This window comes from Lemur catta, chromosome 3 (assembly GCF_020740605.2).
Source record: "Lemur catta isolate mLemCat1 chromosome 3, mLemCat1.pri, whole genome shotgun sequence".
NCBI lineage: Eukaryota > Metazoa > Chordata > Mammalia > Primates > Lemuridae > Lemur > Lemur catta.
In genome coordinates, this window is record NC_059130.1 from 95,368,710 (window position 1) to 95,393,708 (window position 24,999).

At 37.7% G+C, this 24,999-nt stretch overlaps 1 protein-coding gene across 9 annotated transcripts in view; it reads right to left on the reverse strand.

The window, feature by feature from the left end:
• Positions 1-24,999, reverse strand: part of CCDC30 (coiled-coil domain containing 30) — a 134,358-nt gene that overhangs the window by 75,586 nt on the left and 33,773 nt on the right. For 6 of the 9 annotated variants that reach the window (XM_045545710.1, XM_045545711.1, XM_045545708.1 and 3 more), the window contains exon 8: positions 23,814-23,912. In XM_045545710.1, the coding sequence (XP_045401666.1) occupies positions 23,814-23,912 (99 nt within the window). Of the gene's footprint in view, positions 1-6,263; positions 6,434-11,293; positions 11,432-13,386; positions 13,715-23,813; positions 23,913-24,999 lie in introns of those variants that run through there. The other 3 variants (XM_045545716.1, XM_045545714.1, XM_045545715.1) reach the window with 3 other exon arrangements.

Here is a 24,999-nt window from a genome sequence, read left to right on the forward strand (position 1 = left end):
CAAGAACAAAAAAGCCCCAATGAAATCCTGCTATCTTTAGCCAAAGTACCGGGAAAAGTATAGCCAAGCAAGAAATAAAACTTTTGGATAAAACCCACAACTCCAGCAGAACACCACAGAAAAATCTATGGCCCTATCACCACCCATGCCAGCAAAGGCCGAATTGGGAGCCTACATTTCCACCCTTACCAGGCTGTAATTAGGGATCCCAACTCCCCCACTGGGGTGGTGTCAGAGAAGGTGAAGTAGGGAACAGGGAATTTTACCCCTGGCAGGCAGTAGCAAGCTCCCCTACCCTGCACGGAGTGTCTGGGGAGACTATGTGGTGAGTCTAGAATTCTACTCCCACCTAGCAGTGAGGAGGCACTCTTCTCCCTTTCCCCTGGGATGGTGTCAGAGGAGGACACCAGCGGACAGTGAGGACTTTCACCACCACCCAGCACAACGAGACCACCCTCCACCTTGTGGTATCAGCGGAGACCAAGTGCGGAGCGGTAACAAGGTATTCCTCCCCGTCTCAGCCAGGTGCCATAAGTGGAGGCCTAGTGGAGAGTAGGACCTCCAATTCACCAGCCAATATAAGGAGCCCTTACTTCCTTGGGTGTCCATGGAGGCTGAGTGGGGAACCTGGACTTCTACCCCACCTGGCAGAAATAAGGCAGCACCCCCACCCAACACTTCCCCTGCTAGAGTAGTATTGGAAGCAGCCAGCTAAGCAGAAGGGTTAAAAAAGATCTAGAGTCTTATAATACCCAAAATGATTGGATTTCAATCTAAAATCACTCATCATACCAAGAACCAGGAAAATCTCAACTTGAATGAAAGAAAGGCAATGACAGATGCCAGGATGAAGATGTTAGAATTTATTTGACATGCATTTTAGATCATCCATCATAAAAATGCTTCAAGCAATTATGAACATACTTGAAACAAATGAAAAAAAAAAAAGAAAATCTCAAAAAAGAAAGTCTCAGCAAAAAAATAGAAGATATAAAGAATAACCAAATGGAAATTTTAGAACTGAAAAATACAATGGGCATGGTGGCTCACATCTGTAATCCCAGCACTTTGGGAAGCCGAGTGGGGAGGATTGCTTGAGCCCAGAAGTTCGAGACCAGCCTGGGCAACATAGCAAGACTCTTATCTCTACAAAAAAAAAAAAAAAATAAAAATCAGCTGGGCATGGTGGCGCATGCCTGTATTCCTGTCTACTCAGAAGGCTGAAGCAGGAAGATCAATTGAGCCCAGGGGTTCAAGGCTATAGTGAGCTACGACTGTGGCACTGCACTCCAGCCTGGGTGACAGAGAAAGACCCTGTTTCAAAAATAAACAAACCAAAAGAAAAAGAAAACAAACCTCAATGGACAACTCAACAGTAGAATGAAGGGGACAGAGAAAAGAATCAATGAACTTGAAGATAGAACAATTGAAATTATTCAATCTGAACAACACAGAGAAAACAGATTTTTGAAAAAATGAACAGAACCTGTGGGACTATAACAAAAGATTTAATGCTTGTGTCATCAGATCTTAGAAGGAGAGGAGAATGAAGGCAGGGCTGAAGAGTATTTGAAAAAATAAAGATTATAAACTTCCCAAAAGACATAAACACACAGATCCAAGGAGGTGAGCAAACCTCAAACAGGATAAACCTAAAGAAATCTATGTGAAGACACATTATAATCAAACTTCTGAAAAACAAAGACAGAAAAAAACCTTGAAAGCAGCAAGAAACACTATCTTACATAAAAGGGAAAAGCTATTAGAATGATAGGCAAACATTCATCAGAAACCAGAGACCAGAAGGAAGTGGCACATACATCATTTCTCTAGTGCTGAAAGAAAAGAAATTTCAACCTGGAATCCCACTCAGTGAAAATATCCTTCAGGAATGAAGAGAACATCAAGACATTCTAAGATGAAGGGAAACTAAGAATTTGTTGCCAGCAGATCTACCCTAAAAGAATGGCTAAAAGAAATTCTCTATACACAAAGGAAATGATACAAGAAATCTTAGAACATCAGGAAGGAAGAAAGAACAACAAAAAGAGAAAAAAATATGGCTAAAGGTAATATATTTTCCTTTTCCTTTTGAGTTCCTAAATTGTATATGATGATTGAAGTAAAAATTATAGCACTGCCTGATGTGGTTCTAAATATACCTACAGAAATATTTTAAGACAATTATTTTATAACTAGAGGTAAATGGATATAAAGGGAGGTAAGGTTTCTACATTTCACTCAAATTGATAAAATGATGGCATGTGTATATAAAATGTAACACCTACTAGAGCAACCACTAATAAAGCTATACAAAGATACTCAAGAACACTATAAATAATATGAAATTCTAAAAAATGTTCAAGTAACCCATAGGAAAGCAGAGCATAAAAAAAAACAGACATAAAAACAGAAAGAACAAATAGAAAACAAAAATGAATGGCAGACTTAAACCCTAATATAACAGTATCTACATTAAATGCAAATGTTTTAAACACACTAGTTAAAAGAGATTGGCAGAGTAGATTAAAATAAATGACCTAACTGTATACTGTCCAGAAAAATTCACTTCAAATATAATGATATAGGCAGGTTGAAAGTAAAAAGATAGAAAAAGATATATCATGCAAACAATAAAAAGAAAGCAAGAATGTATATATTAATAACAGATAAAGTAGACTTCAGAACAAAGAAAATTAACAGAGACAGAGAGGGGCATTATATAAAATAATGATAACAGCATCAAGCAAGATCAGCTGGGCTCTGTAAGTTTGGAGCTGCCGTTGGAAATCCAACTTTGGATTCAGCTACAAGATACTGCAATAGCATGCCCATTGTACACAGTGGGAGTAGGGGGAAAATTACATCCATTCACACATTTTTTGAGCACCTACTGTGTGTCAAGCATTGTTCCAGACACTGGAGACATAGTCCAGAACAAGACAGACTGGGCTTAGAAGAATTCCCCCCACCTACCCCTCATGTTAGACATATATAGAGATTGAGTCTTGAGCAATTTTTCAGCATCATAAAGCTCATTTTCTTAGAAACTGATTTAGAACCAAGTGTTCCAGTACCTTCCTTGCCCTTAGGATATTTGTGACTATGTGCCCTCCAAAGCTGATAGAGTAGTAACTTTTCCTGACTTAGAGTCAGACTTGGGTCCTCGTCCCAGTCCTGATGATAACTTGCTGTGTACGTGACTATGACATTTCAGTTGTCTAGATCTCAGAGACCTCATCTATGAAAAAAGAAGACTTAGGTAAATATCAGTGGTTTTCAAACTTATTTTAGCTGTGGACCCTTTCTTGAAGTAAAATCTTACACAGAAGCCCACATTACGAAACAGATAAAAGTAGAGCTTCTCTGGCTGATGGGAGTAGAGGGCTCACAGACTCATCAGTCTTCCTTCATCTTACAGGCAATTTTTGAGGTTCCTTTGAATAACTCCTAAAGTTTTGGAAAGAGAAGGTTGAAAACTACTAGGTTAGAAGATCTCCTGCATGTCCCCCCCCTGTTCCAAGACTCCATTCTTGTGCCAACAATCTGTTTTACACACAGCAGGCAGAGTGATTTTTCTGAATCACAAATCTGTGTTTGTCTCCCCCATGCTGCTAAATCCTGCAGTAGCTTCCTACTGTCCAAACTCCCTAATGCAGGCATCCACGTCCCTTCATGATTGGGCCTCTGCCTACCTCTTCATTCTCATCATCCCCTTCCCCATTTCCTCTCTTCACAGTCTATGCTATACATGCATTGAGGTCACTTTCAGGACCTCAAACACATCATGCTTTCTCTTGCACATGTCATATCCCTCCTGAAAATTATTTTTCCATCTTTTCACTTGGCCCTTGCTTACTCATATTTCAGGACTCAATTTAAGTTTTCACTTCTTTAAGAATATTTTCTGATTCATTACCCTGGGCCAGGGCCCCTGCTTTGTGCTCCCATAGTATCCGGTACTGCCTTGTTTAACTATCTTATTTAACATCAGGTCATGTGGACCATGAGGATAGGAACTGAGCTTATTTTGTATCCTATCTACTTATGGTACCTGGCACATAGTAGATACATAATGTGTTGTTGAATGTGATTGTGTTATGGACCTGAGACAAGTGGAGGTTGTGAAGGAGGGCACAGGAGATAAGCAAGCAGGATAACATTATGAGAAAAGGAAAGAAAGAGGCATATGGCAGATACATACACTTCTCACAGTCCTAGCTATGGGAAGCAGACTGGACCAAGTCATGGAAACAGGTGGCAGCAAGGAGCTCTTTAGAAGGAAGCCCGGTATCTTTCTCATGGCAAGGTTCCCCACCTCTAGATGACCTAAAGCCACAGCCTTGTTCCCTGTGGCAAGTATCCCTGCCAATTACCCCAAATCAGCTGGGTAGATTTTGTCAACTTTGACCATTAATGTCAACTTCTTCTGGGAAGAGCTTTCAGAATGACCATTTCATCTCCATTGCCACTCATTCAATCGAGGTCACTCTCTCTTATGTCACTCGTGTATGGATTAATTGATCTGTCTTCCATCTCCAATTCATCTGATACAGACATATCAGAACAATCTCCCCCAAAAACCCCATAATGTACTGTTCCAGTGTGTAAGAACTAGATTTTCTTTTTCCCTACAGCAAACCTCAACGCTGTGACCTAGCTTCTTGGCTGTCTGATCTTGTGACCACTATCATACCCCTTCCCACCATCTCTCCAATGTGCTCTTCCCACTTCTGCAACCAGGTTTCACGATTGTGAATCCTGGACTCAAAGCTTACTCTACAGTTAAAAGCAACTTTTACGAGGGCATAAGATTCAGCGCCCTAAACTGTCAAAACAATCTCCTTCTATCTTAGAACATTTACAAAGATATAAATTTGGCTACACTTAGACTATATTTCCCCAATTCATTGATAAGCATATCCTTTAATATGGTATATATGTCAAAACTGACATCTGTTGTTTCCTTTTGATTTAGTTCTAGCCTCTTGCCCAGACAAAATTGATTGGATCTATTAGTTTTTTTTTTTTTTTGAGACAGAGTCTCACTCTGTTGCCCAGGCTAGAGTGAGTGCCGTAGCATCAGCCTAGCTCACAGCAACCTCAAACTCCTGGGCTCGAGCAATCCTCCTGCCTCAGCCTCTTGAGTAGCTGGGACTACAGGCATGTGCCACCATGCCCGGCTAATTTTTTCTCTCTATATATTTTTAGCTGTCCAGCTAATTTCTTTCTATTTTTAGTAGAGATGGGGTCTCGCTCTTGCTCAGGCTGGTCTCGAACTCCTGAGCTCAAACAATCCGCCCACCTCGGCCTCTCAGAGTGCTAGGATTACAAGTATGAGCCACCGCACCCAGCCTGGATCTATTCATTTGTGTGCCAAAGCAGAGTAGTGCATTTGCTCAAGGCCTCAAAAATTTATGTGAAATGTACTTTTGGTGAAAAAGTAGAAATATAGGAATTAGAGGGCAAGATTAACACAATAAATGAATAAATAATAGAGAAAGTTTCTCAGAACTTAATTATCAGTTACAATGTTAGATAAAAACAGCAAAAAACAAATCTCTTTGCAAAGTATAGTCTTAATTACATAAAAATACACATATATGTACATGTACAGAAAAAAGAAAGAGACCGGGCGCGGTGGCTCACACCTGTAATCCTAGCACTCTGGGAGGCCGAGGCAGGTGGATCGTTTGAGCTCAGGAGTTCGAGACCAGTCTGAGCAAGAGCGAGACCTCGTCTCTACTAAAAATAAAAAGAAATTATCTGGACAACTAAAATATATATAGAAAAAATTAGCCAGGCATGGTGGCGCATGCCTGTAGTCCCAGCTACTCGGGAGGCTGAGGCAGTAGGATCGCTTGAGCCCAGGAGTTTGAGGTTGCTGTGAGCTAGGCTGACGCCAGGGCACTCACTCTAGCCAGGGCAACAAAGTGACACTCTGTCTCAAAAAAAAAAAAAGAAAGAAAAATCAGAATGTTAATATCTCTCCCTGGTGGGAATTAAGGGTTGTTATAATCTCTTATAATACTTTTCCATGCCTTCTAAATTTTCTATAAAAAGCATATATTTTTTTTAAAAGGCATGGAAAAAAAGTTTTAAGATGTAATAATATATCAAAAGACGAACTCTTTTGGGAATGCTTATAACTAATTTTTCAACTCATATCATTTGGAAATGAATGTCAAATTCTTATAATGGTCAAGCCAAATAAAACGTACTCCCTCCAGTAGTTGATGTGATATGGGATTTTGTCAATTTACCAGAGTTCCTCTCTCTCTTCCTTTGGGCTTTGAATCTCTACTTCCAAAATTTGTACTTTAGACACAAGATCTTTACAGATATTTTCACTTGAAATTAAATTAGCAGTTGCAGTTTCCTCGCCTACAGTAAAATGATTTAACTGTTCAAATTCTTGTAAAAGTTTCAAGACCTGTAAAGTTAAATGAAAAGACATTCTATTTTGCATACTCTTATGTATAGCTGTGAAAAAAACATACTGATTCCATTAAGTGTTTAATTATTGACTTAATATAAATTGACATCCTAATTGAAGTCTTATTCCAATTTAATTTAATACTTTGCAGTTGTTATATAACTTAATCCATTTTTTACCATAAGCATAAAGGTGTACAGATTCACAATTTTTTTTTTTAAAAACGATATTTTTGGTTTCTGGAGTTGTCCTCTCAGAGTGCTGTTTAGAGTTTTGTTCTACCTTTTAACAAGCAAAAAGATCTGATCTATAGAGTTTTACACTATTAACACAGTTTTGTTCTCAAGTTTTGAATGTATTTCATTGATTCATAAAGGCAATATTATATTGCTGCAAGAAAACATTAGAAAGAATATTAGAAATATATTACAGAGAACAACTTTATTCCAGTCTGACCCTATTTATTTGAAAACACTTGAACTTGTAAAGGCTTCCAGACTATCATAGTGGTTTCTCAACCTTTAGCATATAAAAGCGTCACCTGAGGAGTGTATTAAAAATGCAGTCTTATGTTGCAGACCCAATCCTGAGATTCAGAATCAGTGGTCTGGGGTGGGAAATGAAAATTTGCACTTTAAATAAGCCTCCCAGGTAATTCTGATGCAAGTAGATGCTTTGAGAATCACTAGCCCGTTGTGTGATTTGGTAAAACATTTGTTCAGGTTTTTTGTTTTGTTTTTCAGACAAACAGATTCTGAAGATTTCCTTTCCTAAAAGGTTACTTTTTATGTCTTCATGTAAAATGAAAGAATACCTCTACTCATGGAGTAGAAAGATTAGGTGGGGAATGGTTCTAAGAATGGAAGATGGATCCCCATCAAAGTATTGCACTAATACAGACAATAGCCCACCCCTCCCACTCACATTCTGAGCCTCTCTGAAAATGCAAATCTTCTATAACTATGTTTGATTCTGAGAACACAATGGATTTAATTCTAAAGATCAATTTACATTTACATTAAGAGATCCCTTTGTTTGGTTTCCTATGCCTTTTTAATTCTCTGAAGAGAAACTATAGTGTATGAGATGGATTATAATCTCATAAATCCATATAAAGTTTCCAGGGAAGAAGGTTGGCCTTGAACTGGGCCTTTGGGGATGGGTGGATATGGATGGGTGAAGAAGAGACTACCTGTAGCACATTTCAAGCATGGGGAGCAATATGGTCAAAGGCACTGATATAGAACTGAGTATAGAGAAGTTTGTGGAGAAGTGATGAGGATGGTATTACTGAAGTAGAGGCTACAAAATGAGGAGCTGAGGAAATAAGGCAAGATTGAGGGGAGGAGTCACATTATGCAGGGACTTGAAAGATGATTTTCTTAGTGAGCTTGCATCATTTTTGTAAGCAGGAACAAAGATTCCAAATGCTACTTAATCATTGATAGTTATGACCATTGTAAAAATTTAAACATTATAGATAATAAATGCTAGTTTCTTAAGAAGTCAAGAAAGGTAAACAGTGGAGTTTAGATTCGATGTATAACAAACTGAGAACTGCTGAAGATTTCTAAAGAGGATAGTGACACCAACACTGAGCATTTTCTAGGTATTCTGGATTCTCGCATGACAAACTTGGTACGTATCCTAAGTGAGTAAAGGCTTTGCTCTTTATCATGAAGAAAGTTCAAGCCATAGGACCTTCCATGACATGGATATTGTGGAGCAGGAACAACTCTCTTCCACAGGCTTCTTCCTACCAAAATTTTATCTTAGAGATATAGCTCAGTCTACTAATCAGCCATATTTAACACATTAACTGCCACACTAGAAAAAAATTTTTTCTTTGGGGCCATGGTGTTTTATTATAAAAATAGAATAAAAACTTCAAAAACAAAATGATCCTTTCTAATTTAATGAAAAATTTGTTATTTTTTTATTGTTTTCTGTGTGTGAGTTATATGCAACTTGAAAAATAGTTCTTGTGGCTCCCAAGGTGAAGAGACATGTGAGTTATATATGCTTCATGAGGCCCCGGGCTCAAAACTAGTGTTAGTTAAATACAACTCGCATGGCAGTTAATGTGTTAAATACCATAAGAAAGAGCAAAGGCTGAGAATCACCAGGCACTTGGAGTAGTTTAGTATCCCTGGGTGTTGGTGTTCTTTTGTGTAAATTGAGGGAACTTGCCACATGATCATACCCCTTTCAGCTCTAAATTCTGTGACTGTGAGTCTGGATATTGTGACCAAAGCCTGTGAAATGAGAGCTTTAAGAAATACATTATTCTGAGGCAAGTATAGGGGGAAAAACAAAAATAAACCCCCCCAAATACCTAAGATACAACTTCTTCAGCTACTTTTAGCAAAACTACCTTTGTCTAAAGCATTCTATATTCTGAAAAGAAATTGGAATATAATTAAAGAATCAAAAGATTCAAAACAGAAACTTTTAATGAGTTAAAGCTTGACAAGAAACAGAAAACATAGTCTCAAAGTATAATATCACTCCATGAGATATTTATTAATTGCAATGAGAAAGTAATAACTTTACAGTGGAGAAATCTAGCAGATGGTACCTTAACCAAATAATCAAAGTTAACATCATGAGTAACAGATCAAAAAACATCACATCTCCTGATAACTGCACTGAAAAGGATATACTATCATTTCTTTAGTATTCCTGCCAAAAAATGGGTAACCTTAATTATATTGTGAGGAAACATCACCACAAACCCAAACTGAGGGACAGTCTTCAAAATAAATGGTCTGTACTTGTTATGCACTGCATGTTTGTGTTCCCTCAAAATTCATATGTTGAAACCCTAACCCCAATGGGATGGTATTAGGAGGTGGGGCCTTTGGAAAGTAATTAGGTCACAAGAGTAGAGCCCTTATGAGGGGATTAGTGCCCTTATAAAAAGAGACAGGAGAGAACTTGCTTCCTGTCTCTCTGTTCTTGGTCATGTGAAGATACAATGAGAAGACAGCTGTCTGCAAACAAGCAAGAGTGTCCCCACTAGACACCAGATATGCCAACACCTTGATCTTGGGCTTCCCAGCCTCCAGAACTGTGAGAAATAAATGTTTGTTGTTTAAGCCACCCAGTCTATGCTATTATGTTTACAGCAGACTGTAATGATTAAGACAGCACTCTTCAAAAATATCAAAGTCATGAAAGACAAAGACAGACTGAGGAATGGTTGCAGATTAAAGGGGCTATAGAGATGTGACAATTAAATGCAAAGTATGATCCTGGGTTGGATCTCGGACTAGAAAAAAAAATTGTTCTTCTTTTGCTATAGGTTAGATAATAGCACCATGTCAATGTCAATTTCCTGATTTAGAGACTTGTACTGTGGTAATATAAGATGTTATTGTTTTTAGTAAACACACAGAAATATTCAGGTGTAAAGAAGATTATGTCTCCAACTTACTTTCTTTTTTTCTTTTCTCTTTATTTATTTATTTATATTTTTTTATCTTTTCTTTTTCAGAAGAATCCTCTTCTGGACAACTTACTCTGAAAGTGCTCACAAAAAAGTACCTCTTTGTGTGTGTGTGTGTGTGTGTGTGGTATGTGTGTGTGTGTAGAAGGAGAGAAAATGATAAGGCAGATACAATACTATGTTAAAATTTGGAGGGTGAAGGTGTATGGGAATTCTTTGTACTTTTGAAACTTTTCTGTAAGTCTGAAATTATTTCAATATAAAAAGTTTACAAAACAAGAAGAGAGACCCAGATTACCAGGATAGTGATCTGTATCTCTTGATTTTATATTATATTCTTCTCACCTCAGTTCATTCTTTGTGTTACCTTTTCCAACGATATTTTGAAAGACATGGTCCTTTAATTGTATAATGTGATGATAACTCACATTGATGACAAGGTCCCACAAATACAGCTTAGTTGTAGGCTATGCCCACATATCTACCCTCCCAGGCAGCAAATCCTGTGTTCTGGACCTTTCCCTTCATATATCACATGCTATCTATGTCCTGTCCCAATTCCTCAGCAATCTGCTCCCGGTTTCCTAGAGTAACAACTATGCATAGGATAAATTAGGCTTTGATTTAGTTCTTCACCTCACACATGGTATTAAAATATAACCTAACATATTTTAACAGTTGTGTTCAAGCCTTTGCTCCTTAATCTTTAATATAGATCAAAAGAGTGGTTAAGGAAGGGAATTTTCAGCGAGGAGAAGATGGTTATAACCTAACAGTTGGGACTCTAGAAATTACACTACAGGGAACCTCTTCATCTAGTGTTGTACTAACCTTGGCCTGGCAGCTTTTTTTTTTTTTTTTTTTTTTTTAAGAGAGGAAGTCTCATTCTGTTGCCCAGGCTGGAGTACAGTGGCTATTCATAGGCATGATCATAATGTCATAGTGCACTGCAGCTTTGAACTCCTGACCTCAAGTGATCCCCCCTGGCAGCCATTTTTAAACTTGAGGAACAAACCGGGGTCAGGACACTTAAACATTTTCCTAGTTCTAAGTATAAACTCAATTCTCAGTGTAACTGAGAAAGACGCTTTGATCCCAAGTTTTTAAGTTAGAGACATTTACGTATATATTTTACAATATGTGTTCCAAAAATTAAATTGGTAGGAAGTTGATTTAAAGTAAAAAATTCACAGATTAATCCTAAGTGCCAAGTACTGGCTGAAGTCTGAATATTTATCCTGAAATAGAGCTTGACTTATAACCCATACTAGATGGCAATTTATTCTATAATAATACAATAAACTTTAATTTCCAAGTCATCTTTTACTTAAAATTAATTTCCTTTATTCTATGCTCATAAAAGATATGTCACATAGTACACATTTAAATACTTAATAATTCAGTCTCACCTTTGTTTCTAAATCAGAATTCTCTCTTTGTAGCAAGTTATATGCTATTAAGAAATTGTCTCTGCTTTCCACTGTTCCAGAAAGACTTTGAATTTCATTATATAGGGATATAAGTTCTGACTTTGATTTTTGCAATTCCTGATTAAGAAATGAAGATATTTAGTAGAATAAAATAAGACTATATCACCATAATATATTATGGTGAAATATTTCTAAAAAGGAATCTTGAAATGGTCCTGACAAATTTTTTGTTTTAAATATTCCAACCCCCTGGGGGGAAAGGGTAGAAAAAAAAATATTCCAACCTATCCTTCTGGCAGACAAATTCCTTTCTTAGTAGTTAAAACAAAGTTTACTTAAATCAATTAATTAAACTGAACATTCCTAGTTCCTATCATTCACAGGTTGGAATATTGGGTTTCTATAGTCATTCCTACTTTAATAAAGGCTTACACAGAGGTAAAATCTTCAGTAACTGCTGGATTTAATAGCTATACTATCTGTTTTTAAAATGTATCTTTTTAAAAGTTACTTTTTATGGAACGATGTGCTGTGTAGTTTACCTTTAATATTGTGACAACCCTATGAGAGAGTTGTTCAAACTAAGGCTCAGAGAGCTTAAGAGACCTGCCTAAATTCACATAGCCAGGAAGTCATAAAGCTGAAATTCCAAACCCATGTCTGTCTGATTTCAAAGTTTGTGTTTGGCTTTTTATTTTGAAAGATGAGGTCTCGCTCTGTTGCCCAGGCTGGAGTGCAGTGGCTATTCACAGGCATGATCATACTATAGACTCGAACTCCTGGGCTCAAGCATTCTTTCTGCCTCAGCCTCCTGAGTGGCTTGGACTACAGATGAGCACCACTGCACAGAGCTTAAACTCTATGTTCTTAACTACAAATTATGCTGCCTTACTTAATAATGTATATCCAGTGACTTAATCATCTAGGGTTTCCTCTAGTCCTCTGATTTTTTTTTCATATCCATTAGAGAAAACACTTTGGTTAGATGTGGATTTTCATCAAATTTTTACATTGATGACATGGAATAGTCAGTGTTTGATTGGTAGAAGACTAGGGGCTGAGAGTCAGTCTGTGGTCCCCAGTGAAGGGAACAGTTTATGTAAAATTTACTTTAGGAGAGGAGCTACTTGGTATTTTCCCAAAGCCTTGAAATCAGAGGGGGAGGTGAATGCTGATGACAAAGGCTTGGGCAAAAAGGCAAGAAGGTACAGGGAGTCCAAAACCACAGGAAGAGGGCAAATGGTATTGGTCTTCTATCTCATTTCACTGAAAATTACTGTAGGTCATTCAGATGTGATTTGGGCCCATTGCATTGGTTGCCACCTACCCTGAAAATTAATTGTCACTGTCCTCTAAATTGCTGATCTACACTTTCATGAACTCACTTCCAAGTCTCTGTTCAAAATATAGGCTGATTAGATCTCCTGATAATCTTTCCAAGATGGCAGGATAAAAGGTTAAAATGAGAGACAAGTCCATGACTCTATGAACACCATAACAATCAAACATTTGCTACTTAAAGGACTCTTTGGCTAGTGCTGGAACTCAGCTTGGGGAAACAACAAAGCTATCCTATTATTATTACTAGAAACACATATTCTATAGTGCTATGCACTTAATTGTGTCCCTCCTTCCTCAAAATTCATATGCTGAAGCCCTAATCCCCAATATTACTATATTTGGAGATAGGGTTGATAAGGAGGTGATAAAGGTCAAATGAGGATATAAGGGAGCCGTAATCTGATAGGGCTGGTGACTTTATAAGAAGGGGAAAAGACACCAGAGCTTGCTCTCTTTCTCTGTCATGTGAGGACACAGCCAGAAGGTGTCCATCCACAAACCAGGAAGAGAGCCCTCACCAGGAAGTGAATTGGCCAGCACCTTGATTTTGGACTTCTCAGCCTCCAGAACTGTGTGAAAATAAATTTCCATTGCTTAAGCCACACAGTCTGTGGTATTTGGTTATGGCAGCTCAAGCTAAGACATACAGTTATAATTTATTCTAGAATGATAACATGAAATCCCTAAATTAGAACTACAACAAGAAGAAACAACACACTGCATAGCAATACCTCACTTTTAACTTTCAAGGCTGTCTGTATAGTATTAAGATCAGATGCCAATTTCTTTCTCCTCGCTCTCTCTTCTGACGACTCACTTTCGAAAATTTCAATTTTTTGTTGGCTCATTTTCAATATCTGTAAAAAGCATTTTATATAATTAATTTTATATACAATAGCAGTGTTTCCTATAAATTCTGATAATAATAATTTTCTGCCCAACTCAATTACAGAGTCATCTAGGGGATTTATGAATCTATAAAAACCAGTTCATGGTATCATAGCTCATAAGACATGTTTTTCTCCAAGCCCATTTACACAACTGTAAAATGTAGCAATACTTGTCTTACTTACATTATAGCCATCATAGTAGGAATAAAATGTGATTTTGAAAGTATTTTATAAAATATAAGCACCTATAAAATATAAAGTATTACTGAAATCTTTCCAAATTACTTGATAATAATTGCAGTAATAATGATAGTCGCTACTATGTATTAAGGGCTTACCATGTCAGACACTATGGTAAGTGCTTTACACGCATCATCTCATTCTGTTTTTCCAGGAACTCTATGAGATTGGAATTGTTATTACTTTCTTTTTTATAGAGGAGAAACATGAAGCTCAAGGTCATATAATCAGCACTGGGATTCAAACCCAAGTCTAACTTAAAAGCTCTCACTTTTAATACCTCTCTATTCAGCCATCCAAAGTGCATTTTCTCTTGTGTACAAAATATCATGTAATTAAATCGATATCAAAATGCAACTTAGTGAACACGGAGTGAAAATTGAGCCGATTCCCTTGGTGATCACACTGTCATCAAGTGGTGGACCCCTCTCCACTGTAAAAGCACACCTGTCAAGTGCACTAACTGCATGTGGTTTGGTCAGTCAGAAAGCAGCATGAAACTGACACATCTATACTCTGTAACTTGGGAAATGCAGAATGGTATGTTGGAAAAGAGTCCTAGTAGTCCTATTCTACTGTTTACCAACAGTGGGACCCTGAGCTAGTTACTTCGCTTTTCTTAGCCTCAGTTTCCTCATATGAAAAATAGAGATAACGATGCCCAGACATATATGGGCACCTTGCTCATAGAAAGTGCTCTGTAAATAGTAGTTTATGTTATTATTGGATTGTTCTGAATTTTCACATTTATTCTTCAGTGAGGCAATACCTTTTAAATCATCCTTACAATTTCAACATATGAGTTTTAGAGATAGGGTCTTGTTCTATTGCCCAGGCTGGAGTGTAGTGGCCCAATTATAGTGCATTGTAACCTCAAACTACTTGGGTCAAGTGATCCTCTCACCTTGGTCTCTCAAGTAGCTGGGACTACAGGTGTGTGTCACCATGCCCTGCTAATTTTTAAATTGTTTGTAGAGATGACAGTCTCGCTATGGTGCTCAGCCTGGTCTTGAACTCCTGGCCTCAAGCAATCTTCCTGCCTTGGCATCCCAAAAGTGCTGGGATTTCAGGTGTGAGCCACTGCACCTGGCTCTAAATACATTTTTAATGGGTTCCTTCCTGACTGACTACTCCTGGGAAGCCTTTTTGTGACTACGGATCACAATTATAGGATGTAGATTTGTCATTCCTGGAAGTGTGCTTTCTCCCTTTCACTATTTTCAGTAATTCTTGAGCATCCTTTTGGGGTCTGCCTTACCTGTATTAGAAAATGTCACTGAAAATTATCTTTTTATTTCTTACCTCATTCAAATCTTGTACTTTAATTGTCTCTTGACTTTTCATACCAGTTTATCTTCTGTCTTTCTATATTACTGATAACCCAGGCTCTAAGATGGAAATCTTCATCCAAATAAATCCAGTTAAAAAATACACACGTTATTTTTTTTAAATACTGACAAAATAAGCTACATTCCTTAAACATCCTTCCCTGAGGCTATACCCCTGAAATCTCTTCCTACCAACACGTTTCTCCTCCTATCTTGTCTTGGATCCTTTGGAGAGTTGTTTTATTATGGATTTGAGCCTTTGCTGTTGTTTGGCAGCTGGACCAAAGGCAACAAGCATTAGAAAAATACACTACAGAATTTTGATTGTTCTGAATTAATCAAATTGCTAATTTATCTTTCTTATGTTTAATGTCAATAAAGCAGGAATAGCAATCCCTAACTGACAAGTTAGAAAGAATGGGGAATGCTACTAGAAAAATGGATACTAAAACCCTAGTGTAACTTTTACAATTTCTCCCATCCAGTGGTACGGACAAAAGACCTAGTAAAGAATCATGTCCACTTAGCAGCACTGCACAAGGATATGGGGAAGGATATATTTTTCCCCAGAGCAGCTTCTTCCTCTTCATCAGCCACCACCTGCACCGGTGAGCATTTTTTTAAATCCACACATGACATCAATACATTCAACACTCAAGGCAAGAATTCCCTTAGCCCTACCCTGAGATGCTTCAGTATAAAGTAGAAGAAACACTTCAGCTCTTAAAAATTAAAACTCCTCTTGTTTTCTTTGTGTTTTTTTGGTATGCGAATGCCATGTATTTTAACACTATAATTTTAAAAGATAGCTTTTCTAAAGAATGTATATTTGAAATTTACCATAATTCGAGGCACACTGAATACATTTAGGACTTTAGGCAATTTATATCCTTCATGAGACCAGTGACCAAAGTTTAAAGCAGAAAAACACAGGAAAGGGGCAGCAAATAATTTAAGAAATGGGCAATGGGATATAGAAATCTCTGGGTGGCTGAAGGGAGCCTACCTTATCTGTCAGCCAGCAGTAAATGAAGGACTAATGAATGACTTGTAAGTGAATTGTCTCATTAGCATAGGGTAGCCACCAACGACTCTGGAGAGCAGTGTAACAGCTCAGAATTTTCCATTTTCAATGTTCTACTCTCTGAAAGGTGAGGGATCATCTGAGGCTCTGAACTGTGCCTCCTAGGCACAGTATGACAGGCTTTATTGCCATCCCCCACGTGCTTGCACAGTGCTGTGCCCTCTCATGGGCACAGTCAAATGCAGGCACTGTTAAGAATAAAATACTGCCCGGTCATCATCCCCAGGTGGAGGGAGTCTTTGTGCTCAGTGCTGGGCATGCTATAGCCCCCACGAGTTATAATAAATCCCCTACATAAATCTCCTCTATAAATCTCCACAGGAGTTGGTATAATGTAGAAAATGAGCTCTAGACCCAGATAAACCTGGATCAACTCCAAGCTCTGACTCTTACTTTGGTCAAATCCCCTTAAGTTCTGATAAATATGAAATGGGAATACTCCTATTTACCTTGGGTGGGGTGGCTGTTATATGGATTAAATAGGAGTATGTTTAAAGGGATTATAGGACTATGTTTGTAAGACACATAGAGCAGATCACACAGCCCATGAAAGATGTTCAATATATTATGGCCATTATTATTCATGACAGATACCTGGCATGTCTTCCATTTTAAGCATTTTCTCTGAGAACATGCATACTAACAGCACTAAGATGGTCTATTTGGTGATAAATCTGTCTGCATATAGAAATGGGTAAGGAACACAGTCATATCCTAAGGAGTCTGCTTGATATAAGGGAGTGATTTTCTAGATTATTTTTCCTTTTTAAGCCACTCCCTATCCCTTTTATTTTCAACAGAATTCTTATGGAAAAACCCTCTACAGTGTTCCCAGAACTGGAACTTTCTCCGATTGATATGGAGGTAGAAGACCTAGAGCTTTGCATCTGTGAAACATCAAGGATCCTTGGAACACTATTTGAAAACACCACTGGCAAAAACATGGGTTTTGTAGTCTGGTTGAGATCTGAAATCTTGACTTACACATTTATGAATTTGTGATCTTGGTTTCCTCATCTGTAAAGCAGAGTGAACAACATCTACTTCCCAGAATTTCTGTTAACATCAAATGAGTTGTCAAACCTCCAGCAGAGTCATTACAACATTGTAGATACTCAAATATTAGTTTCATTTCGATTTGTATTAGACAGGGTTCTAATATAGAACCAATAGGAGATTATATATATATATGACATATATTCTAATATATGTGTGTATGTGTGTGTGTTCCCAGTCTGAAGGCAGGGAAAAACTGACATCTTAGCGTAAGCATTCAGGCAGAAAGAGTGAATCCTCCCTTGTTCCACCTTTTTGTTCTATTCAGGCCCTCAACCAATTAGATGATGCCCACCCACATTGCGTACAGCAATCTGTTTTCCTCAGTGGATTCAAACGCTAATCTCTCCTGGAAACACCTCACAGATAGACCCAAAAATAACATTTAATCAGATATCTGGAAATCCCATGGCTCAGTCAAGTTGACATGTAAAATTAACCATGACACCATCCTTTTACTTCCTTTTAGTAGGAAACAGGACATAAAGTACAGTAATCCCCCTTACCTGCAGGGGATACCTGAAACCATGGACAGTAGCAAACTCTTTATATACAGTTGCTCTTTGGTATCCAAGGGGGATTGATTCTAGGATCCCTGCAGATACCCAAATCCATGGATGCTCAAGTCCCTTATAAAAAATGGCATAGTATTTTGCATATAACCTATGCACATACTCCCATATACTTTTTTTCTTTTTTGAGACAGGGTCTTGTTCTGTTGCCCAGGCTAGAGTACAGTGGTGTGATCATAGCTCACTGTAACCTGGAACTCCTGGGCTCAAATGTTCCTTCTTCCTTAGCCTCCCAAGTAGCTGGGACTATAGGCACACACCGCCATGCCTGGTTATTTTTTTTATTTTTTGTAGAGACAGGGTCTCACTATATTGCCTAGGTCTTGAACTCCTGGCCTCAAGCAATCCTCCCACCTTGGCTTCCCAAAGTGCTAGGATTACAGGTGTGAGTTGCTGTGCCCAGCTCCTCCTGTACATTTTAAATCATCTCCAGATGACTTATAATATCTAATACAACGTAAAAGCTATGTAAATAGTTATTCTACTGTATTTTAAAATGTATACTTTTTTTATTGTTATATTGTTATTATTATTATTATTTTTTGAGACAGAGTCTCAGTCTGTTGCCCAGGCTACAGTGCCGTGGCATCAGCCTAGCTCACAGAAACCTCAGACTCCTGGGCTCAAGCGATCCTACTGCCTCAGCCTCCTGAGTAGCTGGGATTACAGGCATATGCCACCATGCCCGGATAATTTTATCTATATATTTTTAGTTGTCCAGCTAATTTTTTAAAATTTTTTTAGTAGAGACAGGGTCTTGCTCTTGCTCAGGCTGGTCTCAAACTCCTGAGCTCAAACAATCTACCCACCTCGGCCTTCCAGAGTGCTAGGATTACAGGCGTGAGCCACCACACCCGGCCCTGTATTGTTATTTTTATTGTTGGTTTTTCCCCTGATATTTTTAATCCACGGTTGGTTGAATCCATAGATGTGGAACCTGCAGATACAGAAGGCCAATTGTACTGTTTTTTCCTATACGTACATCCCTATAATAAAGTTGAATTTATAAATTAGGCATAGTAAAGATTAACAACAAATAATAAAAGAGAACAATTGTAACAATATATTATAATAAAATTTACATGAATGTGGTCTCTATCAAAATATCTTATTGTACTATACTCACCCTTCTTCTTCTTGTGATGATGTGAGATGATAAATACCTACATGATAAGATAAAGTGAGGTGAATGATGTAAGTCAGTGGTCCCCAACCTTTTTCGCACCAGGGACTGGTTCATGGAAGACAATTTTCCACAGACCAGGGGTGGGGGATGGTTTCAGGATGATTCAAGTGCATTACATTTATTGTGCAGTCAAACCTCTCTGCTAATGATAATCTGTATTTGCAGCTGCTCCCCAATGCTAGCATGACTGCCTCAGCTCCATCTCAGATCATCAGACATTAACAGTGCAGTTTATACTAGGGTTCGTGCTCCTATGAGAATCTAATGCCGCCACAGATCTGACAGGAGGCAGAGCTTATGTGGTGATGCGAGTGATGGGAAGCGACTGTAAATACAGATGAAGCTTTGCTCACTCGCCTGCAGCTCATCTCCTGCCAGTTCCTAACAGGCCATGGACCAGGACCAGTCCATGGCCCAGAGGTTGGGGACCACAGATGTAGGTATTGAGATGCATTAGGCTACTATTGACCTTGTGATGATATGTAGGATCATCTGCTTCGGGTGATCCTGGATCAGTGAATGATGATGTCAATGGTTGGATGTCAGGAGCAGAGGTATTGATGACTAATAAGCAGGTACTGTGTACAGTGTGAATATCATGGTCAAAGGGATGACTCATGTCCTGGCCAGCATGGCAGGAGATTTCACCATGCTACTCAAAATGTCATCCAATTTAAAACTTATGAGTTGTTCATTTCTGAAATTTTCCATCTAATATTTTCAGACTTCAGTTGACCGCAGGTAGCTTACACTACAAAAAGTGAAACCCAGAATAAGGGAGAACACTAGTCAGTGATCAGGAGGGAATGATCGCAGGAGGTAACCGAATATCCATCTAAAAGCTGAAGATCCATGCCAGAGACAGCATGGTACTAGGTCAAGATCTGGAAAGAAGCTCATGGGAATGGACTGTTTATTCCTTATCTACTGACTACAGCACTTAGTTCACTTAATTCCTCTGCTGAGAATGATCCTTTAGCTAATAGCTATTGATATCACCACCACCTGGCTGCCAAATGTAATCAAGGAAGCTCGAGGCTTCTTCTTCATGAAAGATTAAGAGAGAACTTTGAAGGCAAATCTGTTTAGTTACCTTTTTTTCAGGAAATTACTTTAAGAGGTCATTTAACTCTAATTGATCAATATTCACTGAGAACCTTTTCCAGTTTTCAATATTTCTACTTGTTAATACCTTTAAGAGAAAAGAAACATTTATTGACAAAGTTTCTCATTAGCCCATTCCAGATGGCTCTATGTAGGAAAATAAGTGAAAGGATCATCAGAGTCAATATAAATCTTTATTATTTTATAGACATATTTCTTGTCTTAATGATAAGGAAAAGAAAACTGGTTTGCACCACAGCCTAGAGGATTGAGATTAGACACAGAAAAAAAATTCTCATACTTAATGTTAAACATTAGAGAAAACAATATGATCTTTTCTGAATATCGTTTAAAATAAAATAGAAGCTCATTTATCCAGGACCTCAAAGATAGCATTTATCATAGAAGGAGGTAGATTAACTAGATATTCTTCAAGGAGTTTCTCGAATTTCAAGAATTCTTTAATACAAAGGACCACATGGAGGGAAACCACTGATATCTCCCTTCAAGCGAGTACTTGCCACACTCGTCCCAGGCAGCCTCCAGCAAATGACTGAGTGCGGTGGCAATATTAAGGCCTGGCCATTTCTGCCCAACATAGAATTCCTCTAAAAGTTATCATTGTTCCAAAACTCCCTGTTGGGCTGAGATTTTCTCAGAGCTACAATACAGTCTGAGGCTCTTCCTATCCAGTCTTTCTTCCTTCTCCGTCTTCTTTAGCAGACTTCAGACCTGCATTGTGATCTGAAGGCTTTCCCTGCCCATGTCTGCTCTTTTCCTTTTTCCTTCACAGGTACCACCTGGGTACCATCTGGCAATTCTAAGTTCATCTTGGGGCCTGCTTAGCAGATTAGCCTCCTTCATGTGGACATATGGATGACAGAACAAGGCGTGGGCCACAATCATGGTCACCATGAAAGACAAAAAAAAAAAATGATCATATAAGAAGTCAAAAAGGATCAGGCATGATAGCTCACACCTGTAATCCTAGCACTCTGGGAGGCTGAGGCAGGATTGCTTGAGCTCAGGAGTTCGAGACCAACCTGAGCAAGAGCGAGACCCCGTCTCTACTAAAAAAATAGAAAGAAATTATCTGGACAACTAAAAATATATAGAAAAAATTAGCTGGGCATGGTGACACATGCCTGTAGTTCCAGCTACTTGGGAGGCTGAGGCAGAAGGATTGTTTGAGCCCAAGAGTTTGAGGTTGCTGTGAGCTAGGCTGACGCCACAACACTCTAGCCTGGACAACAGAGTAAGACTCTGTCTCAAACAAACAAACAAACAAAAAAACCCTATATGGAGATATTACTTCACACCCACTAGGATGGCTGTAATAAAAAAGACAGAAATAACAAGTGTTGGTCATGATATATAAAGAAATTTCAACCCTTATACACTGCTGTTGGGAATGTAAAATGGTACCTCTGTATTGGAAAACAGTCTGGCAGTTCCTCAAAAGGTTAAATGTAGAGTTAACACATGATCCTGTAATTCCACTCTTATGTACATTCCCCAGAGAGATGAAAACATGTCCACACAACTAGTACATGAATATTCATGAAAGCATTATTCATAATAGCCACAAAATGGAAATTACCAAATGTCCAATTGATGAATAAACAAAATGTAATATATATCCATATAATAAAACTATTCAGCCATAGAAAGGGATAAAGTACTGATTCATGCTACAATATGGATGAACTTCGAAAACATTACACTAATTGAAAGAAGGCAGACACAAAAGACCACATATTGTATGGTTCTGTTTATTGCCTATCCTGTAAAATGTACAGGATAGGCAAATTCATACAGACAAAAGTAGTTTTGTGGCTTCCAGGGACTGAGGGGAGAGGGAAATGGGGAATGAATACTAGTAAATATAGAGTTTCTTTTTGGGAAGATGAAAATGTTCCGGAATTAGATAGTAGTGATAATTACATAACATTGTGACTATACTAAAAACCAGTGAATTGTACACTTTAAAAGGGTATGTAAATTTTATGGTGTATAAATCATATTTTGATTTTTAAAAAGAACAAATTTAATTAAATATGTGTAATATCTATGCACTAAAAGATAAAAAAATTGCTGAGATAAATTAAAGAAAACCCAAATGAATAGAAAGGCATACCATGTTCATGAATTAGAGTGCTCAATATTATTAAAATGTAATTTCTCCCTAAATTGATCTACAGATTCTACACCATCCCAATCAAAAACCTAGCAGGCATTTATGTCAAGATTGACAAACTGACTCTAAAATGTATATGTAAGTGCAAAGGACCCAGAATAGCCAAAATAACTTTGAAAGAAAAAAAACCTACAAAGTTGGATGTGACACTTTCTGATTTCAAGACTTACAACAAAGCTATAGCATAGATTGTCTTATGAACAAACATATAGATTAATGGAAAGTCCAGTAGACCCACATAATTGATTTTTTTTTTTTTGAGACAGAGTCTCACTCTGTTGCCTGGGCTCGAGTGCCGTGGCGTCAGCCTAGCTCACAGCGACTTCAAACTCCTGGGCTCAAGCAATCCTGCCTCAGCCTCCCCCATAGCTGGTACTACAGGCATGCACCACCATGCCCGGCCTGATTTTTAATACAGGTGCCAACATAATTCAATAAGGAAATAACTCTTCAACAAATGGTTCTGGAATAACTGGATATATATTTATAAATGAATGAACTTCAACCCTTACCTCACAGAATATATAAAAATTATCTGCAACAGATCTTAAACCTAAATATAGAAGCTAAAACTGTAAAATCTTCAAAAGAAAGGGCAAGAAACATATTTTGTGACCTTAGGGGTAGACAAAGATTTCTGAGATAGGCATTTTGTGTTCTATCACAAAATTATGAAGGAAAACATTGATGAACTGGCCTCCATCAAAGTTTTAAAATCTCTATTCTTTATAAAATACTGTTAAGAAAATGAAAATACATGGCATAGACTGGGAGAAAATATTTATAATACATATATCTAACAAACGACTAGTATTCAAAATATATAAAGAACTCTACTTAATATAAAGAATACATACCACCCAATTAAAAATAAGCAAAAGTTTTGAATGTATGCTTCACAAAAGAACATATACAAATGGCCAATGAGCACGTCAAAACATATTCATTGTCATTAGACACCATCAAAGGCAAATTAAAACCACAACAAGATACTACAACGAGATACCACCACTATATACTAGATATACATTGGCATTTGCATCAGTCTGTCTTGGGTTTGATTGCTTTGCCCACTACTTCAGAGGCTGATCATGCTGACAATACTAGATACTATACACACTGGAGCCTACACTTTATTAGTTCTCCATGATATTTTATTACATTTAGTGTGGTTCCAACTACCCACCCCAATACCACTGGTTGATTCTATAAATCAACTCTATTTGATGATTTAAAATGCTCAAATTGGTTATATTTTCATAATTCTTTGTCTTCAAAGAAACAATCTACTACATTCTTCAAATTACTTTTTTCTGTGGGGAAGAACAGAACCATCCTCTGTACCTCAATTTCTTCTTCCACTTTAACTGGCTGAGCAATAGAAAATGACAGCCCAATAAGAAGAGAATAGCAAATGACTAGCACCAACTGTTCTAGTATACTTTGTAAAAATGCAATTCACTTAAAAATTAGAAATCAGAAGAACAGAACTTTAAAATACCTGTACTCTTTGTTCAGTACCCACAGTTCTTCCAGGAGAGTGGTTTCCAAGTTGCTTGTTCTCTTGAGATTCACACATCTCTCCTTTAAGTCTTTCAACCTTAAATACAAAAGTAAGCATCTTGCAGACTTCTCCATTTTTATTTAGATACATTATTTCTTTCATTTAAAAAAAATTTTTTTTAGAGAAAGCGTCTTGGTCTGTTACCCAGGATGGACTGCAGTGGTGCAATCACAACTCACGGCAACTTCAAACTCCTGGGGGCTCAAGCAATCCTTTAGCCTCCCGAGTAGCTAACACTACAGGTACACACCACCATGCCCAGCTATTCTATTTTTTTTTGTAGAGATGGGGGTCTCACTATGTTGCCCAGGCTGGTCTTTGAACTCCTGGCTTTAAGTGATCCTCCCACCTTGGCCTCCCAAAGTGCTGGGATTACAGCTGTGAGCTACCACATCTGGCCTGTTTTTTAAATATACAAGTGAATACGTGAATACATTCTCCTTGTAAAACTTTAACAACACATAGGTATATAAAATAAAAAGTGATATTTTCCTTCTTATCACAATCCGTCTTCCCTTTCTAGAAATAACACTGCTTGTGATGTACCCTACCTAAACTTTTTCACACATATAAATATTAAATAAAACATATAAAGGTATTTGATATATAAATTTACAAAGACTAAGACAACTTGAACAATCTTCATTTGTTCATTCTTTTTTATGATTGCATTTTTACTGTGGTAAAATATAATAACACAAAACTTAAATGTACAGTTCAGTGGCATTAAGCATCATTTAGCACATTATTGTACTACCTTCACCACTATCCATCTCTAGAACTCTTTTCATCTTGCCCTGAAACTCTATACCTATTAAACAATAACTCCCATTACTTCCTCCCCCAACTCCTGGCAACCACCGTTCAACTTTCTGTCTCATGATTTTGACTATTCTAGGTACCTCATATAAGTGGAATCATATACTACAATTAGTTCTGTTTTGACTGGCTTATTTCATTTAGAATAATGTCTTCAAGGTTTATCTATGTTGTAATGTGTAAAAATTTCCTTCCTTTTTAAGGTTGAATAATATTCTATAGTATGTATATACCACATTTTGTTTATCCATTCATCTGTCAATGGACACTTGAGTTGCTTTTGGCTATTCTGAATAATGCTGCT